General features: G+C 42.4%; 1 protein-coding gene across 2 annotated transcripts in view; it reads right to left on the minus strand.

Moving 5' to 3' along the window:
* The window catches only part of LOC102223201 (slit homolog 3 protein-like), a 195960-nt gene that overhangs the window by 53217 nt on the left and 120186 nt on the right, over positions 1–22557 (minus strand). For both annotated transcript variants that reach the window (XR_002752286.1, XM_023328681.1), the window contains exon 6: positions 17377–17448. Coding sequence is in view for 1 of the 2 variants with exons in the window: in XM_023328681.1 (XP_023184449.1) it covers positions 17377–17448 (72 nt within the window). In the remaining variant the exon portion in view is untranslated. The remainder of the gene's footprint in view (positions 1–17376; positions 17449–22557) is intronic.

The raw sequence follows: 22557 nt of genomic DNA on the forward strand, positions 1-22557 counted from the left end.
ATGGAAACAATCCGCCCGTCCAGAGCGGACCTCCAGGTTCTGGACACTTTCTTATTTTACTCGCTTCCAGACTGGTTTGAAACTTTTCTAGTTTGTTTCAGGCTGTGGGAGAACAGGTGATCATTTCAGTGTCTTACAGGAAGTTTAGATTTCACTTGTTCATGAGAAAACTTCACAAGAGAAACTTTTAACCGCCAGAGTTTCTTATTATAATAACGACACATAAAACGTATCTTGTTTTAACGAGAAACTTTGTTATGACGACATAAAACGTGTCTCGTTATGAAACACTTTCTCTTTATAACGATGCAAAACTCAGTAAAACAAGAAAATTACTCATGAGAAGCTTATGAGTAATTTTCTCATTATTTGAGAAAGTTACTTTCTGATTAATTTTAAAAAGATGATTTATCCAGTTACATGAAGTCATTTCTGTTGCTTTAGCAGAACTTGAGGAACCTGTTCATTAAAACTGTCTGCTGGACACAGTGAGCTGCACTGGACTTTATTTCATGGTGTGAGAGTAAAGGGGGCTGGAAGCCGCTGCAGTCTGCAGATTTTATTTATAAACATATTTATAAATAAAAATCATTTTCCTTCCTCATTATTTTAATAAAGTGAAAGGAGGTCAGAGGGCGTGAATACCTTAGTGGTTCCTGTAAAACCAGTCAGATTAAACCAGTCAGATTAAACCAGCCAGATTAAACCAGCCAGATTAAACCAGTCAAATTAAACCAGTCGTTAAAGTCTCTGGTTTGTCGATAATCCAGAACTAAACGGCTGATTTGTCGTTTTTTCCCTGTTAATTCGTCTAAAAGCTGCAGTGACCTCTGCAGCGATGGAGCGGTGCGTGATCCCTGACGTGTGTGCGTGTGGGTGGGTGTGTGTGTGCGCATGTTTCCACGGCGACCTGCTTGTTTTATCTGCAGTCTTGAGTCAGCATGAACATGTCTGCTGGTTTCTGAAGCTCCATGCAATGCGGAGAAGTCCCTGTTGCAGCAAAACAAGCTCTGCGATCGGAGGAGGAGGAGATGCTATCACGTGTGTGTGTGTGTGTGTGTGTGTGTGTGTGTGTGTGTGTCTGTGTGTGTGTGTGTGTGTGTGTGTGTGTGTGTGTGTGTGTGTGTGTGTGTGTGTGTGTGTGTCTGTGTGTGTGTGGCTGAGACACAGAGTGATGTGATCAGATGTGTCTTTTTGTGCAGCCTCCACCCAGAGGTCAGAGGTCAGCGCCTCACTCGTTAATCTGGTGGAATCACCAGAACAGGCTGCGAATCCAAACCCAGAGAAACCAGGAAGAAACGCTGATCCTCCGAACCTGAGCACAGACATTACAGGCTGATGGGAGATTCACTCTGAAGCATTCTGGGTAATTTATGCTCCACCATCAGCACCAGAATCTAAACACCAACAGCAGGGGAGTCCAAAGTGTGGCGCAGGGGCCATTTGTGGCCCATTAAAGTAGCTTTGTGTGGCCCCTCTCCTTTTTACAAACTAAAAATGATTCTTTGACCAACAAGCTGAGAAACTGGACAACTTTTAGACCTTTTTAATTAAAACATTACAAGTTAACTTGTTTCTGTTTTAGCTAGCTGTTTGCTGTAAAGTGTTGATGCTAGCAGTGAAGACGTGAACATGCCGGATGGTCAGACCATAAAACACAAACATTGGAGTTTTGTTTGGACCCTTAACCGAGTGGGAACGTTCCTATCTGAACCTCCGTGGGTTTTATCTGACCCTGGAAGCCGGAGAACCCAGAGAGAACCCACACATTCACAGGGAGAACGCGCTAACATCAGTTCATCGTTCGATGAGATTTGGGGGTCGTAGTTGCCATGGTTACGCATCATAACAACTCTGAAAGTAAAAAAGGTGGGAATAAAAAAATTCTTCCAGCTGCTCAGCATCCAGAACCAGAGAGGAAAAGAATCCAAACGGCAACGGGTCAACCGGGACAGCAGCGCCAACGTGCTGCCACCAGGGGGTGCCGTTCTGGAGAAACGCCACAGAGGCATTGGAGGGATCTAAGGTTTCAGCTTGTAGGCTGGCATCACCTTTGACCCCGCAACCTTTCACTCTCAGTTGACCTGAAAAGCTGCACAGATAGCAGCAGCGGACGGACGGAGGGACAGCGGGATGGAGGGAGGGACAGCGGGACGGACGGAGGGACAGCGGCGGACGGACGGAGGGACAGCGGGATGGAGGGAGGGACAGCGGGACGGACGGAGGGACAGCGGCGGACGGACGGAGGGACAGCGGGACGGACGGAGGGACAGCGGCGGACGGACGGAGGGACAGCGGGATGGAGGGAGGGACAGCGGGACGGACGGAGGGACAGCGGTGGACGGACGGAGGGACAGCGGGACGGACGGAGGGACAGCGGGATGGAGGGAGGGACAGCGGGACGGACGGAGGGACAGCGGGATGGAGGGACGGAGGGACAGCGGGACGGACGGAGGGACAGCGGGACGGACGGAGGGACAGCGGGACGGACGGAGGGACAGCGGGATGGAGGGACGGACGGCGGCGTTCTTCAGGTGGAAACCTAAAAGCTTTCAGCAGTTAAATCGTCTCAAATATAAACTTTCCCACGAGGTTTAACGCCTCCTTCATGGCGGCTCCAACTCAAAGCTGCACTCCGCTTGATTGGTGCCAAGAAGTGTGTGTGTGTGTGTGTGTGTGTGTGCGTGTGTGTGTGTGAAGGATCTGGTTTAATATATGCTCAAGTGTTTGAACAACCAAAGTCAGGCGATTTGCTCCACTCATCTCAGTGAAAATTGACATTTGGAGAGTGTTGCCGTTGGAAACCGGCCTGGGAAAACTCAGCTGTTGACAATCAGAGCAAAAAACGAGTTTTTGGGGAAAATAAACGTATTTCAGCATAAAGACAGTTTCAGAAATCCAGGTTACAACAAACAAGAGGCTTTGGCTAAACTAAAGAGGAACAATCCACTTATAGCTCTAGAGCTATAGATCTAGAGTCAGCTTCAGTTGTTCCAGCTGGAACTAGAGATCAGGTTGACCTCTGACCTGACCCTCCTGAGCCACATAAAGACGGTTCCACAGTCGGCCTCCTACCAGCAGCAGAACGTTTCTAACGCCTCAGATCAGAGAAACTCGTTTAGAGACGAAACATAAACGTAGTTTATAGATTAGATTCAGATTAAAATCTGCTGCTGGAACACTCAGACCGCTCTGATTCTGGTTCTGGTTCTGGTTCTGCATCAGAACCAAACATGGAGAAGCAACATTCAGCTTCTATGCACAACAATTCTAGAACAAATTTCCAGAAAACTGAAAAACAGCCGAAACCCCGAGATCCTTTAACTCCAGACTGAAACCCAGCTGGTTATTGTTGCTTCGTTGATTTTACAATCAATGAAGCATTGATCAATATATTTGCCGATCATTGATGATTTTGATAACAAAATGAAACGTCTCTTTCTGGTTCGTCAAACTGGTGACAGTTTTTTAATTTTATGACTTTTATTGTTGTGTTTTTTATGGAAATCAGTTTGTTGTGCCTTAAAGCTGAAATGTCCTAAACAAATAAACTTGATTGATTGATTGATTTACTTATTGAGTCACTGATTGGTTGACTGATAGATTGATTGATTGCATACATTAACATTTTATGAAGCAGTGGAGCTCAGAACAGTATTGATTATGTAAGAGCCAATGAGCTCCTTCCATAAAGACGCTGCAGGTTCAAAACGAGTCGTGAACTGAGAGCGAAGGATCTGATTTGTGAAGATTAGGACCAATATCAGAAATTCAGCTGGTTGAATTCAGGTGAGGAATAACTGTTGTCAGGAGTTAAAACAGTTTTTTAGATTAAGAAATGTATAAAATCATTGGCTAAACAAATACAATAAGGCTTGGTTATTATATAAAATATGCAGGAAACTTCAGCTGCTGTTTAAAGCAGTGAAGGAAAAATATGCTTGAGGAATTGAAACATTATTTCTTTACCGATTTTATCTTGTTTTGTTGTTTTTTGACTTTGAAAGGTTAAAACTGACAGAAAACAGGAAAATAAAAACCGCTGAGATGAAGTGGGATCTGCTGACTTTATGTTGAAACTTCTTAAAAACAAAGCAAAGAGTTGATGCTGCCTGGATAACCTTCCTCCATTTCTCCTATTAAAGTAACTTTATTAATTATTCATGTTCCCAGAAGAGTCGGAGCGCCGCAGCGGAGAACCCAGAGAGCAGCGCCTGGAGAGCGAACAACTCGACCTGAGCTCTTCCTGATGAAAACCAAAATATTCTACTGTGATAAATCATCTGGAGGGTTTTGGAAAGCATAAAGAAACATTTATTCTCCGTCCGTCTGTTTCCTCCATCCCGGTTAAATCGCCTCCATTTGGAGTCGTTTGCGTTTCTTTATCTTCCTCCAAAAAACCAACAAACTCTAAAATAAATTTAAAATCTTCTGTTCTTCCTTCAGAGACAATAAAGCCAGGAAACCGCCAGGAGGCTTCAGGGTCAGCCTCCTTTTCCTTTCTGCACCACATTCTGAAAAACCCTCAACTTTGCATCAACCAATCAGGAGGCTCGCTGCTGCTGCAGATCCCTGATGATGATGATGATGATGATGATGATGATGATGATGATGATGGCAGGAAACTGTCAGGTTAAAGTTTAAAACATCCAGATAAAAAAAAAGCTGGACTAAAAAACAATTTTGATTAATTCATTATATAGATTTTAATGTGTAAAAAGTCCAGAACCGGAACCTTTATGTTACGTTTCTGGTACGGCCACTAATCTGACGCGCAAGCAACATCCGCTAACAAGACGAAGCGGCTTCTCCCAGCCAACCGGAGAACAGAACAGCATAAAATCCCTGATTTAACGTCATCCAGGCTGTTTCCCGCCTCTCTATTTCTGTTCTGCATCGCTCTCTTTCCGCTCGGTGCCGGGTCGGATGGTTCTGTTCGGCCCGCTGGCTCAGAGGAAAGCCGAGCCAGACCAGAACCCCCGAGCAGCAGGACGCCGCTCTGCCCTCCGCGTTCGCCGGGGGCGTCGCTAACGCAGAGAGGAGCTGGAGCTGCTGCGAAGCATTCAGGGGATTTGAGCTAACACACACACACACACACACACACACACACACACGCACACACACACACGCCCACACACACACACACACACACACACGCCCACACACACACAATCTATGCTTTAGAAGAAAATTTTAATGTATTTTTAAGATGATAATCAAAGCTACAGATCTGATTCTGATGGAGTCCATGTTGAATTATTTTATGATAATCTGCAATAATCTGGGATTAATTGTTAGAGGCAGAAAAACAAATAACGGATCAGAGCCAGGATTAATTGGGTCAACTGGACCAGGAGCCAACTGAATAATTCAGACTGAACCAAACTCATCTTTCTGTTTCACCAACGTGTTGAAGCCGTTTTTATTTTTGCTCTAACAGGATAACGGTGGACGCCGACCTGGCGACACACTCACCAAACATTTGGCAACAACATCTGCGTCAGAACGATGACGCTGCATCGGGAACGATGCTGCACACTGTAGACGACTGCAGCATCAAAAACACCAGACTACCGCCTCTAGTTGACCTCTGACCCCTCAGCTCCACAGATCTGATTATTTCTGTTTCTCTCTGGGATCCTAACGCTTCAAATCTCCATTTTGAAAAAGCAACTAGAAGATTTCATGTGATTTTAGAGAAAATATTTGATTAGAGAAAAGATCATCTGCGTGGATGTGAGGCTCATCTGAGCGGTTCTGGTCGCCACCAGAGAACGCCACGCCGCAATATAAATATGAAATAACTTTCTTCTTTTCTGTATTGAAGTTTGGCTTCAGAGATAAAATGATGCCTGATCTGCACCTAAAACGCCAGGAAGGTTTCATGTTCTGTGTTTTTCCCCCGTAAGCAGCAGATTTCAGGCCGTCTCTGTCAGAAGAGCCGGTTTGAACCTGCAGAGCTGTGCAGGATGTCGGCGCGTCACACAGAGCGTTCTGCTTTCTGGCTGCAGCAACTTGTTCAATAATCCAGAACTTCCTGTTCCCAGTTACAGGAAATGTTTCTGTCACCATAAATTTGCTGAAAGCAGCGATTATGAATGATCAGAAACAAACCGTTACAACAACCGGAGCCAGTTTCATCTCCCAGTTCAGCCCTGGAAACCCTGATGATTAAAACTGATCGATTTAATAATCAGTCAATCAATCAATCAAGTTCATCTGTGTAGCACATTTCAGCAACAAGGCAGCTCAAATGCTTTACATCATAAAAACACAAAAATAAAGTCATAAAAGACGCCAAACAGTAGAGAAAACAGAAACAAGCATTTTGATTATTAATAAACGTTAAAAATGTAAACATGTTAATAAACGCCTCGTTTATTTTGGCCCAAAGCAACTTTAACCAGCCGGGTTTCACTCCAAACTTTCTCCCCAAATCACCAAGTTTATTTATTTAAAAAAATGTATTTATCTTTTGTTTTCAGTTAAAATAATGCAAAAATAATTTTAATATGATTTTTAAAATTTTATTTTATTTGCTGAGCAACAAACAATTAACATGAAATATTTTAATAAAAGGTCCCAAAAAGGTTATAGTTTCCTAATTTGTTGGTCAGATATTATTTTTAATTTTATTTTTTAATTTATTCCCAGCAATAAAAATGAAAACCTGTAGCTGGATTTAAAAACGTTTTAATTATTTGGTGTGACTGAGTTTGTTTTTGAGTAAAACGTTGTAAAAACAAACATGGCGAGTAAAAGGAAAACACTTATTTGTTTCCTTAATTTTTATATTAAAGGTTTGAATTTGTCATTGAGAATCTGAAACTCTTCATCATCTCCATTCCACACAAAGCTACTCTAACGGCCGCAAACGGCCCCCGGGCCGCACTTTGGACACCCAAACAGAAAAACTAATAGAAAAACTGATGAACATTTTTAAAAACTGAAAAATGACCAAATCTTTTGTTGGAAGTTTATTTAAATGTAAACAAGCTTTGTTCCCTCAGGTTGGGATCAGCGCTAAGCGCCATCTTGATTCTGTGTGAACGGCTCCGTTCAGGAATCCGGTCAGCTTCATTTAAAGATGCGTAATAAAGTCACATCCCAAATTTAAGAGCAGAAGAAGACGGAGCTCTGACTGGAGAGCTGCATGGAAAATGTAAGTTAACGTGAATCCACATTTCTGCATTTACATTCTGCTTCTCCTCCGGCTCTGATTGAGATCTTTTACGGATAAATTAAGGTGATTAATGTTATTTATATCTGAAAGTGATCTCCTTCTTCTCATTTATTTTCATTAATCTTTGTGTCAGCAGGGAGTGGAGAGATCGGTGAACAAAAACTGTGTCTAATTCAGCTGCTTTAAAGCCGGCCGATGTGTAATTATTAATTAATCAGCTTCATATTAGCCTGACATCATCGCCGCGCCGCAGCGACACGTCTGCACACGCTCACTCTCCCTGCCATTACTGCATTAATAACTGTGTATGACTGCATTTATTAAAGCAGTTCTGCATGTTATTCCACCCTCTGTGTGTGTATGTGTGTGTGTGTGCGTGTGTGTGTGTGTGTCTCGTCGCAGCTCATTGGGATGCAAGCCGTGAGCTCGTCGAGTGAGAGCTGTCCTGGCTAGCTTCAGAGTCATTAGCGCGCTCGTTAGTCCAGTTATGTTAAATCTAAATTACCATTCATCATCACAGGGGGAGCCATCATTTATTCTGCTGCGGCCCGGCGGACAGACACACACACACACACACACACACACACACACACACACACACACACACACACACACACACACACACACACACACACACACACACACACACACACACAGTAACCAGATTAACTCATTCAGGGACACACACACACACACACACACACTCGCCGCAGAATCCTCAATCAGCTGTTAGCTACATGCTAAGTGCTGCAGATTAGCCGACCTGCTCTGACCGGGACGTCGCTCAGGCTCGTCACTGATTGGCCCATTCTAGAGGACGGAATCGGTTAGCTAACGGCTTCCTGAGCAGAACCTGGCGGGTCGGCACCGCCTCAGGTTCTGGAGGAGTTAGCCCGACAACACGCGGCTAATTATCAGAGACTGGACTTCCTGCTGCAGCTCCAGAAGCACAACCTGCCACAGGAAGTCCTTATTGAGTCCTGAGTTTGTCTGGTTGGACTGTTGCAGGAAGGAGCAGCTAACATTTCTGCAGATCCCACACATTCTGGACACCAGCTGTTCAGATTATTGCCTACTGGTGGCGCTACAGACACAGCGCTATAAAACCTTTTCATGTCTCTCTGGTCTCATTGTCTACAGAAAAACGTTTCCTCTACTTTAATTGATCGTTTCACACCAACACAGCAAAATAAAAGCTGCCACACTTTCAAAATAAAGTCCCTGTTAAAAATATGTTAAAACAATGTGAAGCACATGATAAATATACATATAAACATTTACACACATATTAACCATAATGGTCATATATGGATATCTTACAGGAGACTGCAGAAAGTAGGTCTGGTGCAAACCGTTTAACAATAAATTATTTGTGTGGATATAATTTGGAAAGAGCAGAAATTGTGCCATGAGTAAAAATTTGATGTGTAAATATCTGGATGAGATTTAAGAAGCTTCATCATCTTCCTACTCGTTTTCGCACTGGATATGAACGTTTTATTTATTTTTATGTTTGATTATTATTATGAACCAAAGATCCTCAGCAGAGTGAGATGTGAGTTTACTGAAGACTTTTTGTAGCCGAATGAGCTGAGATGATAATCAGTCACCTTGCAGTGATGTGAGAAAACCTGCAGAGTCTAAATAAAAACTCATCTTGATGAAGCCTCAGAAGGAGCATCACCCAGTTTAAATCCTAGCTCTACAAACGGAGCAGTTTGACTTTAAAACGTGTTTTAATGAATATTATCAGCACTAATCATAACCGTCTGCAGCTGGCAGTCAGATGAAAGGGACCACTGGGGTCTGCTGCTGCAGAGCATGCTAACACCCTGCAGGGCTGTTAGCATTAGCATGCCAAGCTAATCAAGCCTGATGAGTCTTTAATGACCAATCAGATGCGAGTGTTTCAGCCTGCAGTCAGTTCAGGATCAAAAATTAAAGAATGACGAAGGAATCTCACAGATGGAAGAAACAACCAGAGGTTCAACATCCACTCAGATACAGGAGCTTGTTCTACGTTAATAATTAAATGTTGTTCACAAGAAGAAGTTCTATTTCCACTGGCAGATTATTTCACGTACATCAAGACATTTTTCCATATTATAACTGAAATAATCTTCTACTAGAACTAGAGTTTTCTATCAATATTAAATGTAAAATCTACTTTTCTGACCTTATAAAATTTTTCCCTCATCAAAATCAAACCTGCAGTGTTGCTTTGTTTCTTTCGTGTTTGAGAAATCCTTCAGTCTCCATGGCAACCATTCAGGTGCAAAACACCTGGGTGGACCTAGCCCCGCCTTCGAGGCAAAGCTCCTTCCCCGCTCAGCTCCTTCAGACTAGCCAACAGCAATTAGCAAACACCTGCTGAGCTTATTATAGGAGCTCCTGCTCAGAGCAACGCTGGTAAAAACGTTTAATAGAGGAGCCATGTTGGGACGACTTCCTGGAGGCGGAGCTTCAGGAAGAGCAGGAGCTTCTTAAAGAGACAGAGGCCCATTTTCAAGATGTTAAATTACAAAGTAATAGTCATAGTAGACACATGTAACAACTGAAGGTAACTTAGTGACTTTATTTATTGTGCTATAAAATGGAACTATATTCCTGGAAAACATATTACTGCCCCTTTAATTGTTGACTTAAAACAAGATCTTATGTCTTGATGAAAAGATATGTGTAAGTTAGTTCTATCTTATTTTAAGTAAACTAAGATATTTGCATGAGAAACTAAACAAAAAATACTTTTTGAAATTTCCCATGAGAAATTTTGTTTTTGCAATGTAATCTATTTTTCTTTGTATTAAATACAGTGTCTGTTGTTTTTGAAATGTATTCTGATGGTTTTTTTGTTGCTTGTTTTTTTTTTAAACCAGTAATCAGTGTAAACTGATGAGCTGAAATGTTTAAACCCAACAGAACCGTGTTGTGTTTCTACTTCTGGACGTTAAGTCCAGCCGGTTTCCCTCTGAGTCAGTCTGACAGCCTTGGTGGTCTGGAAACAACAAAGGGTCCAAATTGAGTCAGTCAGTCAGACATTTGTTCTCTCAATAATTAATGCCTCAGCGCTCCACTCGCTCTGATTCGCTCTCCACTGCTTTCTCCAACGTTTCCTTCAAACATCGGATCCGTTTAACTCTCCAAATGTCTTTTTTTCATCTGAACCAACCAGCTTGTTACATCTCCACACTCTGATACCTGTTTTCTCTCTTTGATCCATTTCTGGTTTATTGTTACTGACTTCTTTGTTATTTCCTGCTTCCTTATCTAACAGTTTCTCCCTTTAAGCTGCGTCTGCTGGCGTCCCTCTGCCGCTCTGCTCAGACCCAACAGCAGATTAATAAATAATGTCCAGGAGCCGGCAGAATTTACAACACCAATATCACATGCCTTCCTTTCTTCCTTCCTTTCTCTTCTCTTTAACCCTTCTCCATTTTGGAAACAGCCCTATCTCAAATAGCTCTTCTTTCCGTTCTCTCTGGTGATAAGCGCAGGGAGGAATCCTCGCTCCTTCGGGTCTAAATAAATCATAGCCTGCAGTGCCCTGCTTTCACCAAACCAAACCTCCGATTTGGAGAGGACATAAAAGTATCAGGTTGCATCTAATAGATGCAGAAAATGTCCCTTTTCAAAGTTTTTCATTTGTGAAAATGTAAAAAAATCCAACCCTTTTAATTGTTTGACAGTTTCAACATGCTTTCTAATTCCAAACAACAAAATCCAATCACTTATCACTCATTTATTCCCAGAGAACAATTACAAGCAGATTAATGAAACTAACAAACTGAAATCCATTTAGCATTTTCATAATGAGCCAGACGCCCCAATATTCAGCCTCCAATCATCAGAGCAGCTCCGGTGAAACGCAGTAAGCTCAGATAAAGCCGGGCCACCCAGAAACACTGGCTAATTAAAAATGACAAGATTAATTAAAGTGGAGATTCATTAGCGGCACGCACACTGAGCTGCATGGCTTTCAATTAGCATGTGGCACGCGCACACACACACACACACACACACACACACACACACACACACACACACACACACACAACCCATCTGACTGCAGACTGAATCTAAACTCAGTTCTGCAGGTTTTGCACACATGCAGTGATCAATGTCTCTCATTTCATCATTTGCACACAAAAACGAACTGAGATGCGACAAATTAAGGAAAAACGAAGCTGCAGCATTTTAGTAACACACGAAGCTGTGATGTAATCCCTGAATATCGTATGACAAATATGCAGCACACAGAAAAATTCGGTGCAAACAAATGGACCATCCCACAGAAAAACGCTGCTAACAAAAAATGTTAAACTCACAAAAAATAAAAGTAAAAACATTTAATAAAAAACCAGTTTTATGAAATGTTTGCATTTAATAAAACAAATGCAAACAAAGACGTTGCAAACGCAAAAAGCTGAAACCACAGAAAATAAAAGCAAAAAGGAAAATGCTGCAAATAGCAAAAGCTAATATGAAAAACTCCAAACTCGCTCCACAAAATGGAAGTCCTCCAGACCACTAGGGGGAGTCTGGAGTAGTTAGTATTACTGACTTAATATTACTATTATTATTCTTCCTTCCTTGAACTTTCCTCTAGATGCCCCATAAAATTACATCTCATCCTTACTGAACATCTGATTTGTTGGTTGACCACAAGCACTTTGAATTGCGTTGTTGCTGAAAATGTGCTATACAAATAAAATTACCTTACCTTACCACCCCTAGTGGACTGGAGGACTTCTGTTTTGTGGAGCAAGTTTGCAGAAATTCATACTTGCTGTTATTTTTACTAATTGCAGCATGTTCCCCTTTGCGCCTATTTCTTGTGTTTGCAACATTTTTCTGTTGCCTTTGTTTTTGCGTGTTTTGGAGTTTGCATCAGTCACCTGTTTACATTGCATTTTGCAGTTTGCTGCTTTTTTGCACTTGTTGACCATCATGTTTCCCTCTCTCCCACATCTTCAGGAAGTTTCCTTTAGTCCATGTGACCTTTGACATCTCAGTCTAAAATCTTCGCCAGGTGCTCGTCAAATTTGCAAAAATACTTGAAATGTAATAGGCAACTAAATATTGCATCAAAGCAGCTCTCAGTAATTTATTGTGTAGTGCTAACACACACACACACACACACACACACACACACACACACACACACACACACACACACACACACACACGCACACACACACACACACACACACACAGAGCAAAGAAGAAGCATCCTTTTATAACCAGCAGCAGAAACATGGCACAGATTTCTCTGTTTTTTTTGTCCTAACAGCTGAATAATCAGACAAAGGGGTGGAGATTCCAATAATTTAAGATGGTGAGGGATTACGGAGTAGTAACGAGCTGCCAAAACAGAGGGGTCATATATGATGCACATTTTATGCACTGTAGCTCTATACTCCTGATAAGATGGATAACTTTTATTTTCCTGCAGCTTGGAGTAAGTCGTATTGAAGGAAATTAATAGGTACTGGTTTTAATAAACAGAATGGTGATATTGTAGTATTAGTATAGTTACTATTAAAGTTTGGGTTAGTTAAATCATTCCTAAAAATGTTGTGTTGTTTGGATGAATCATCATCTGAGACGCTGCAGACATGAGCAGAAACATTTTTATCACCAAGGAGTGTTTAAAACTGAATCCTTTAAATGCACAAAGAAAAGGTTTTGAAGACCTTTTAGAAACCAGTCATGGTCAAACTTCTGATAATTAGCTAACATGTTAATAACAGAGCTAATATTTTGTTTAGTGCTTTAGCGCATTTGCTAACTGTGAAAACATTTTCTTGACAGAATTAGGAAAAATGTACAAACATACTAATCTGTTGAGAAATGGCATGTTTTGAAGAGAACAGTGATTAAGTTTTGATATGCTTTTGTTAATTTGGCCTCCAAAGATTTTAATAATTAGCGATGGATCAATAAATAATGCATTTCAACTTCTCATTACAATCACTGGGCCAAATAACAAAAAATCTGATATTTTTTTCTCCAATAATTTTAGGTAAATAAACACATCAACCAACATCAAAGACTTTGATGCACTAATAGGTAAAAATAAACTAAAAATCTTATGAACTTCAATCAGACCTTGTTTTGATGCTTAAATAGGGATAATCTATGCTGAATTAAAAAATATTTTCTCCTTATGTTTTACGGACTTAGTTATGAAAAAACCTCTGATTAGAATATTAATTAACTGTTTAATAAACTTAATTCTGATCCAAATTAAACATTTCTAAAAACAAGCAGCTAAAACTGTCTGGAAACACAAAGACGTCCTCAACCTGACGGTAGGCTGCTGAAACCGGGCCCCATTACCACACAAAAACAAGAGCGCACACACACACTCACACGTACACCTGATGGTGCAGTCACATGACCTCCAGTCACCGTTATCTCTATCGTCTCTACTTTGTACCTCGGTCACGAAATCAGCCCCAAGAACCCAACAGATGGGGCTGCGTCTGCTGGGGTGAACACACCAACATCAGCGTGTGTGTGTGTGTGTGTGTAGATGTTGAAATGAAGATCATTCCAGCGGCAGAATTGCTTACTGTCATTCATGGACTGCACACACACACACACACATCGGGCTTTATTAAAACGTCAGGTTGTGTGGATCGACCGTGTGCTGTCATGCTGTCTGTTGTGAATGGGAAAGGCTGCGTATTTACAGTGAATTGTAAATCCTGCCCAGCACTCAGCTGTCAGAGACTTATGAATTGCTAATATGCTGTATCTCGCACCGCTGATTCCCCGCTATCTGCCCCCTATCACTTCCATTGTGCGCGAGGCGCAGAGCGCGGAATCAAAAAAGCCAACTCTGCTAAAGGGAAATAAAATGCTTCAGATGGAAATGTACAAAACTGACTGTCATAACCTCTAAGATCATGAAGGAAGTTACACTTTATACTCTGCTTTATATGTTTGCTAACTGTCTCATCATTTTAGGACAAATGACCTTGTCCTCTGTGATGAGTAACTGATTATTCTTCAAGTGAGATTTAGACAAATGTAGATAAAATATTTAAAAATTACATTATCAATAAACTGAGGCTAAATTGCAACGAAAGCACATTTCTCCCTGTGAATGAAGCACTTTCTGTCCTGAAAACAATTTATTTAGAAAGCACTTTACATCACCAGAGGCACCAAAATGCTGCACAGAATACATAAAATTACAATGGATGTAAAATAAAAGTTACTTTAAAAACACATAACCAGCCGTCGAATCAAATACTAATAAAACATACGAGTGGTGGGAAAAGGTCTGCAATTAATTAATCACTACTTAAGTGCCAAAATAAGCAACATTTTCAATTCAAAAGTCAGTTTTGCTACTAAATTACTGAGTAAATAGAAATATGAGCTCAACATCAGAGATACTCATAGTTTTTAATCTTCAGGTTCTTCATCAGATTGCAGCAAAGTTAATCTTTCATTCATGGAGCTTCTTTAGAAATCTGGACTGCGAACGCTAACATTAGCATTAGCTGCTACATGTTAGCACTCAGATGCTCTTTTAGGCTAGCAGAGCTTCTGATAGACTAACTGCTTTTAGCACAACTTGAACACAACAACAATCTTTTCTAGAGCCCAATCAGATCGTTTAGAAGCATAAATTAACTGATTGAAGCAGCTTCCCGTTAGCTGCTGTTAGCGGATGTGCGGCAGATTTACAGTCGTACCAGAAACACAGTAAAAAGGTTTCATCTCTGGACTTTTGTAAAAAAAAAAAAAAAAAAAGAGTGATGTTCACCTGCAGGCGCCATTACTATGCATTAAATCATGAAACAAAACCAGACTGTTCTGAAATTAAAGCTGAAATTAAAGAGGACTGTGATATGTAAACTATGTTTTCCTCCTAGATATAAATCTATAAACAGTTTGGTTTCTGTAACTTCTTTCAAGTTGCAAGAGAAAACTAAATATTTTTTATATTAAACAATTAACTTAATTACATAGTTGCCCATGTAGGAGACAGTTTGTTAAATACTTTATGAATGTTGTGACGTTCTATGAGCAAATTAATCCAGTTTTTGTCTATATTGAACTTTCAGAAATTACAGCGGCTGCAGTGTGTCACAGCAAAGGGAAAATAACGCAGAAAAATGAGTTTAAAACGACTAAAAACCTCAAAAAGTTCTTCTTTCCTCTCGCTCTCTATACCTGTTGCCGTTGCTAATGTAGGATCCACTAACCGCCACAGAAACAGAATCACAGTAACTCAGCTTAAAGTCCCTGCTGAAGATGTTTGGGTTGGTTTTGGTTTATCTCTGCTTCAACTGATAAAAAGTGATAATCTGTGATTCTTTAAGGCTCTGAAAGTCTGATTTCCTCCAGAATTGAGCGACTGGAGCTGAAATGATCCCGACAGGTTGAGAGAAAACACCTGAACTACCTGCACGTTTCCCTCTGGACAGAATCCACTGAATAGTTTGGTTTAATTTAGCCCTGAATAATAAAACTGGAAGATTCATTTTCTGCTCAACAGCGTCAGCTACAAATTAAAATAAAAGCTGATTTTAATCCTGAGAGCCTTTACATGCAGCAATTAATTATCCAGATGTACTTAAAAACTGCAACACTTTATCCATAAACACATCAACCCAGAGAACGCACTGTGACCGCTTTCAGTTTAATTAAAATCAGAAACGTTTGATGCAGAAACGGGATCATTTAGATTTTCCTTCATTTTCTGTTGAACTAAAAACATTTATTAAATAATCTGCAGCACATTTTCTCTGCTTATGTGTGAAAGTCTTTAAAAAACGGCTCAGATGTACACTGGGAATCTCTTTTTGTGATGTTTACGGCTTAAATTTGCTGATTTAGCAAAACGTTTTTCAAAAAGTTGCACATTTTTGCCATAATATCATCTTACGAAAAGTTGAAAATGCTGCGTAAAACTTTCCAAAATATTACTATTTGTTTTGCGAAATAAATAGTAATATTTTAGGGAACTACTCAAATGTTACCTAAGATGTCAGTATCTCATTTAGTTCTACTTTAGTTATACCATCATTTTAGTAAAATGATAGAAATACTACCATTTGCACAAAAGTTTACACCTTAAACTGTTTTAGGATTTAAATAAATCAGAGTAAAGACGCAGCGGAGAACAGAAACAGTTTGACTGCTTCAACATTTTCTAGTATTTAAATGTGTCAAAAGTCAGAATTCCCACCATTTACAGACCATAAATGCATCGTGCAACAATGTGTAGTTCAATGCCTCTTTTAGGCCAGTAAAATCAGAACCGGGTTAACTTCCTGTTGGACCAGAACATTTCTTTCAGAACCTCCAGACCAAATGTGAGGCAGCAGAAATCTGCAGCCAAGCAGATGTTCCAGCATCTTTCCAGCTGTTTGCTTTTTGTTCTGCAGATCAAATCACAACGAAGGAAAAACGTTTTAAAGTTCGACTGCAGGACGAGTCGCTGCAGAGAAGAAGAGATCTCTCCTCCAACGGCTACCAGGACCAGCAGAGTGACAAACGAGCTCCAGGGAACACACACAACGCCCTCACACACACACCGCCCTCACACACACACCGCCCTCACACACACACACACACACACACACACCGCCCTCACACACACACTGCCCTCACACACACACACACACACACACACACAGACACACCGCCCTCACACACACACCGCCCTCACACACACACCGCCCTCACACACACACACACACACACACACACCGCCCTCACACACACACTGCCCTCACACACACACACACACACACACACACAGACACATCGCCCTCACACACACACACACACACACACACACACCCACACACACACACAGCTGAAAACATGAGCGCTGAGGGGAATCAGCTGCAGCAGGTGGAGGATCCACCGGTCGCTTGTTCAGCACGGCTGAAAGTGAAGGACGACCGAGATGCTTCATCCCAGAAAGCAACTGCTAACACACACACACACACACACACACACACACACACACACACGCACACACACACACACACTCCCTCTCTCTGCGTTTTCTCCAATGAAGCATTTCTAACTTGAAGCTATGAAGGCAGAAAAGTAACAAGTGAAAGAAAGAGAGCGGCGCTAAAGGTCCGTCTGAACGGCGAGCGAGGGATGAGAAGAACTGATGAGAGGAAGAGGAGGAAGAGGAAGACAGTTTCTCTACTTACAGGATCTCCAGATCGCGCAGTGCTCGGAAAGCTCCATCTTCAATGCAGCTGATGTGGTTGCTGTCCAGTTGCCTGCAGCGTGCACACACACACACACACACACACACACACACACGCACCCGTGCACACACACGCACACACACACACACACACACACACACACACACACACACACACACACACACACACACACACACACACACACACACACACACGCACCCGTGCACACACACGCACACACACACACACACACACACACACACACACACACACACACACACACACACACACACACACACACACACACACACACACACACAGAGAGAGAGAGAGAGAGAGAGAGTCAGATGAGTCTGCAGGTCCGCTCAGCCTCGGTCGGGGGAGGGACTAATGCCAGATGCATGAATGAACGTGTGGAGGTGAAAACCCGGCGGCGGCTGCAGCAGCAGGTAGGACCCGCCCCCCGTCCCCCATGGTGCCTGCAGACACGTACTCGGGGAATAGTGTTCCACGCAGGCGGAGACGCAGCCCGATGTGAGCGGCCCGGAGGAGAGCAGGAGAGAGGAGCCCGGTGCGCCGCCGCCAGCCTATCACCTCCCTCTCTCTCCCCCTCCCTCGCTCGCCCGCCGCCACACACCGGCCACCAGCAGGGAGAGAGAGAGAGACAGGAGAGAGAGGGAGGGAGAGCCCACCCTGCTGTCTGCTCTGTAAATATTAATTGCATTTCTTCTTCTTCTCTCTCTCCGTAGTGAAACCAGAGTAATCAGATTACATCAGGCCGGCCAATCCATTAAGGCCTTTTACCGGCTCTGCCACCAAACAATTTCATTAAGAGGAAAGCTTCGCTAAATCACGCTCCAGTCACGACTCCCGCTCTTCCTCCTCCACTCACCGTTCATCTCTCGCTTTTACTGTAATTTGCTTAGCGCGGCGTGTTCACCCCCCACATGAACCCAACCACCCGCCGCTTCACGCCTCTGGAAACCTGCAGGAAAACTGACCAGGTCACTTCCTGAACACCAAACTTTTTCTCTTTTCCCAGAAAGAGAATCACTGAATCAGATTTTAGGTTCAGAATCAGAACCAATCTTCTGTTTCTGTTGAGTCAACTTTTAAAATGTCATAAAACAAAACGCTGGGTGTGTTCCCAGGTTTATGAGCGCCATGATGTCATCAAACGTCTCCAGAAATGAAGAACGTTTACAAACTGTAATGTGAGTTTTGATGTTTCTGATGGCGCCGTGGCTTCTTCCTCCCTGAGCGGCTTTCAGCCCGTCAAACACTGCGGATCACGGCAGCTTCAGTCTGGAGGTAATGTCTCAAATATCACCACCACGTTTCCATCTGGTGGTTTGGAGCAAACAAACCAGGCAACGCAAAGCTAGCGTCATCAAGACTAAACAGGAAGTAGGTCTGATGTGATTTGCTGCAGTAAACAGGAAGTGGACGTTGCTAACTATCCCGCCCAGCTGCAGGTCTGGAGTCGGTGCCTCTGGTAAGGTAAGGTCTGAGCCTAAACGTTTCCTCTGTCGGTAAAAATGTTTCCATCTCCACTTTAGTGCATCAGCTGCTTTTCAGAAAAGCCAAAAACCAAACATAAAATCTTTTTCACAAAACTGATTTTTTTTAAATTCAACCTTTTTGATGCTATATTTTGAAATGCTCATAAAAGTCGTAGCGACTGATCTGTTGGTTACAGTGGCGTTCTCTAGAAACAGGAATATAAAGGCGGATCATTCCTCCTTAATCTCTTTCTTCTGCTGCTAATCCTCTTTTCTTTGACTTCTGTCTTTTCATTCATCTTCTCCATTTTTATCTCCTGCCTCTCCAATCATAATCCCTTTTCCCCCTTTTGTGTCTGCTCCTCTCGGCTTTGATTCCTCTTCACATTTTCTCTTCTCACTCCCCGTCTATCCATGGATAATCCATATTCCTTCTCCTTGTTCTCTTTTATCAGCCTTTAAATCTGCGGCTCTTTTCCTGTCAGCCTTCACCTGAACAAGCCGCTGGCAGAAACACGCTGCTCTGCTTCTACCTGCTTCCCCTCCTAAAGGCCTCACAGGTCTAGTCAAAGTAAGTGGGTCAGCTCTTCACTGCATAACCTAGATCAGAATGGTTCTTATCTAGTTGTGTAGTTCCTCTAACATGAAGCTGAAAACCAAATCGACTTTATTTTGCAGATTAATTGTATAAATCGGATCTTATTGATGCTAAATTTGAATGTTTTCATGTAAACTTGTTTAATTATGAAATATTTGTCCTAAAATCGTCTCCTTGCTGCCCTCTATGGGTTGAACGGCAGTTACTGCAACCCTCCTGCTTGGCTCCGCCCCAGTGTCTCCTGGCCCCGCCCACTTTGTGGAGTGTTTTAAAATGTGTTTGGGGGCGGGGCTAAGCTTTCCCCGGTGGTTTAGTTCCACTTTAAGTTCAGTTAATCAGTTTCCCTGATTTTCTTCTGCCAGCTGATCAGGATTTAAACTCCTGGGTTTTTGTTCAATGCTGGATTCTTCTGTTCTCCTTATGTCATTAAAATTCTCTGTTCATCTGAGTTTTTCTCTGTATTTTGTGGTTTCCACTACAAACATGAGAGTAAAAGTGTGATAAGAACCTCCTGATGGATGGAGGTTTTTTAATGGTCTGCAGATTGTTTCTTCTTCAGGAGTTTCTGAGTGAATCGCTCCACTCTGCGGCGCCGATAAGGACTCTCGTAGCGTCGCAGAAACGTCTCCAGCTCTTCAGGCGGGTCTAACTCCGCTCCGTCTCCAACACGCCTCATCTTCCCAGAATTAGCATTAACCTCTGGATTCATATTGCTGGTCATGTTCTTCATCTCCCAACTTCATCCTCAGAAAACGATTTTGTCCTCTGTGATGTGATTGCCTTCCCCTGACAGCGCGGCTCTCTGATTAGCGGCGACATGATTGGTATCAGTCTGGACGAGGCGGGCCGCTTTACCTCTGACCTGTGTGTGTTTGTGAGAATAAAGCGCAGATGTTTGTTCCAGCAAACAGAAAAGGAGCAGCTTTTAATTTCCTTCCATATAGTTAGTCTGTTTATTCAACACACACACACACACACACACAGAGACACACACACAGAGCGCATCGCTGCTGAGGCATGGATCCATCAGAGGCCAATCGTTACCAACTGAGTAATTATTGGACAGGAACGCAGCAGGTGGGCGGAGCCAAGTCCAGCTTTATGTTTTACTGAATCTAGACGTGAAATGTTTGGAGAACAGAAACAGCCAGAAGAGATGAATAAACATTTCTGTTCCTTATGAAAACAACTTTAGTTTGAGCTTCTGATGAGTAAATTTCATGTTTCATATCAATGTCAATAATTACTGATCAGTTTTTTGTTTAATTATCTTAAATATTGATTGTAATGTTTCCTGTTCTGTCCAGTTTTCTCTCCATGCCGTAGTTTTTAATTTTTGAGCAGTTGAGTCACAGCGGCAAAACCTGAACCTGATGCTGTGCATGTCACTCAACAGGCTGTTGCTAGGCAACCAAAGAGTGACTGAGTTAGTTGATGCTAGCAGCTAGCTTTGAGAGGCTGAGCAGCTGAAGTCTTTCCTCTGCCTACATCTCCCAGAATGCCGTGCAGTTCTGATCAGAGTTCAGTGAATATTCTGTATATTCTATCAGTTGCATTATCTGCTGATATTGATCACGCGATTATTGCAATATATGATGTTATTGATTTATTGTCCAGCTCTAATGATTAATCGCTTAATGCAAAAACACAATTGATTAAATTTTTTTTTATCTTCCTTCAGGAAAAAAAAGTTCCACAAAAAAAAACATCTGTAAAATATTTTAATCCAGATTCTTTTTTTTTCTTCTCATGACTTTTAAAGTCAACAAAAACTGAACATTTGGTGAAATTGGTGGGATGTACAGTATGTCCCCCCAATACATCCATAAATATCAGTTATCCAGCAGCAAAATGAGTCATGTTCTGATATTCATCTCTGCAGCCTCTTGTTCCAGTGAAAGACGGTTTTGGTTTTGTGTTGGACGGCCAGATAAAAGCTCCGAGGTAAACGAGCATCATTCTGTCGTTCTGAACGGTAAAAAGTTGAGAGTTTACGTGGAGCTGATGGACGACAGGAAGCAGCAGATGCTTTTCTGCTTTCCCATAATCGTAAATCTGAAGGCTCTTCTGCTCACAGCGTTTCAACCTGAGGCGCTCCGAAGGCGACTGCCTGCATGTGGGCGGAGCCTGCGCCGCTGAGGTCATAACTCAAACTCAGCCGTGCTGCAAAGCACTGTGGGTAGGGGAGCGTGAAGCACGGAGAACAGAACGGCTGACAGACGCTGCTGAAGTGAAGCAGAACGACCCGGACCATCCCCAGAACTGCTGGAGAACAGAACAACAGGAGAACCTGCTTTTAATGCAAAACATTATAACCACCAGCCTGAGCGGCCATGATGGACGGCTGCAGGTCCAACTTTTTCACCCACAAATTAATCTGATTTCCATCATCATCAAAGCTAGAAACGACATTCAACATTCAGTTTGTAGGTAAATCTGTGAAGTTCTTAAGGTTTTGACTCAACCTGCCTCTGAACGCCTGGCCATCACCGTCTGTCCATTCAGATCAAGCTTACCGCGCAGTCTGGGCTTTCTCCCATTCACTTCGATTCCTCCTGTAGATTTTCTACTGTGCTGACCAGCGAACACAAATATTTATGAACGATGGCGTCGATTTTCTTTGCAGTTTTAGAATCCTGTCTGCAGTTGTAGCAATGGCAGCGGAGGAAGTGGAGAAAGACGTAAAATTTAAAACTTCAACACAATCCTCACCTTCAGGAAGGAATCGTTTCTCGATAGCAGCGCGTCCAGACGCTACGAACGAAGCAAAGCGTAGAACCAGCAGCTGGTTTTTACCAGGTTACTAAACTAAACATCACTTTCCATATTTTGCTGCACTGTCATTATATCTGGTCACATCGTTACTCCGTCTGGTGGCTTTCAGAAAATCTTTTTGAAATTGATCTGACGGTTTCTGACGCTGGAGGGAAAAATTCAGGCCTCAGACGTTCATTTTCCTGAGTTCCTGACCCGGCGCACCTGTCTCTCTCTCATTCGTGCTTTTATTGTGAATAAAGTACGGCCGTGAATGGGGGCACAATCGAAGACGACAGACGGCCGTCGCTCACGCATCCAACATTT

The sequence above is a fragment of the Xiphophorus maculatus genome, chromosome 23 (assembly GCF_002775205.1).
Source record: "Xiphophorus maculatus strain JP 163 A chromosome 23, X_maculatus-5.0-male, whole genome shotgun sequence".
NCBI lineage: Eukaryota > Metazoa > Chordata > Actinopteri > Cyprinodontiformes > Poeciliidae > Xiphophorus > Xiphophorus maculatus.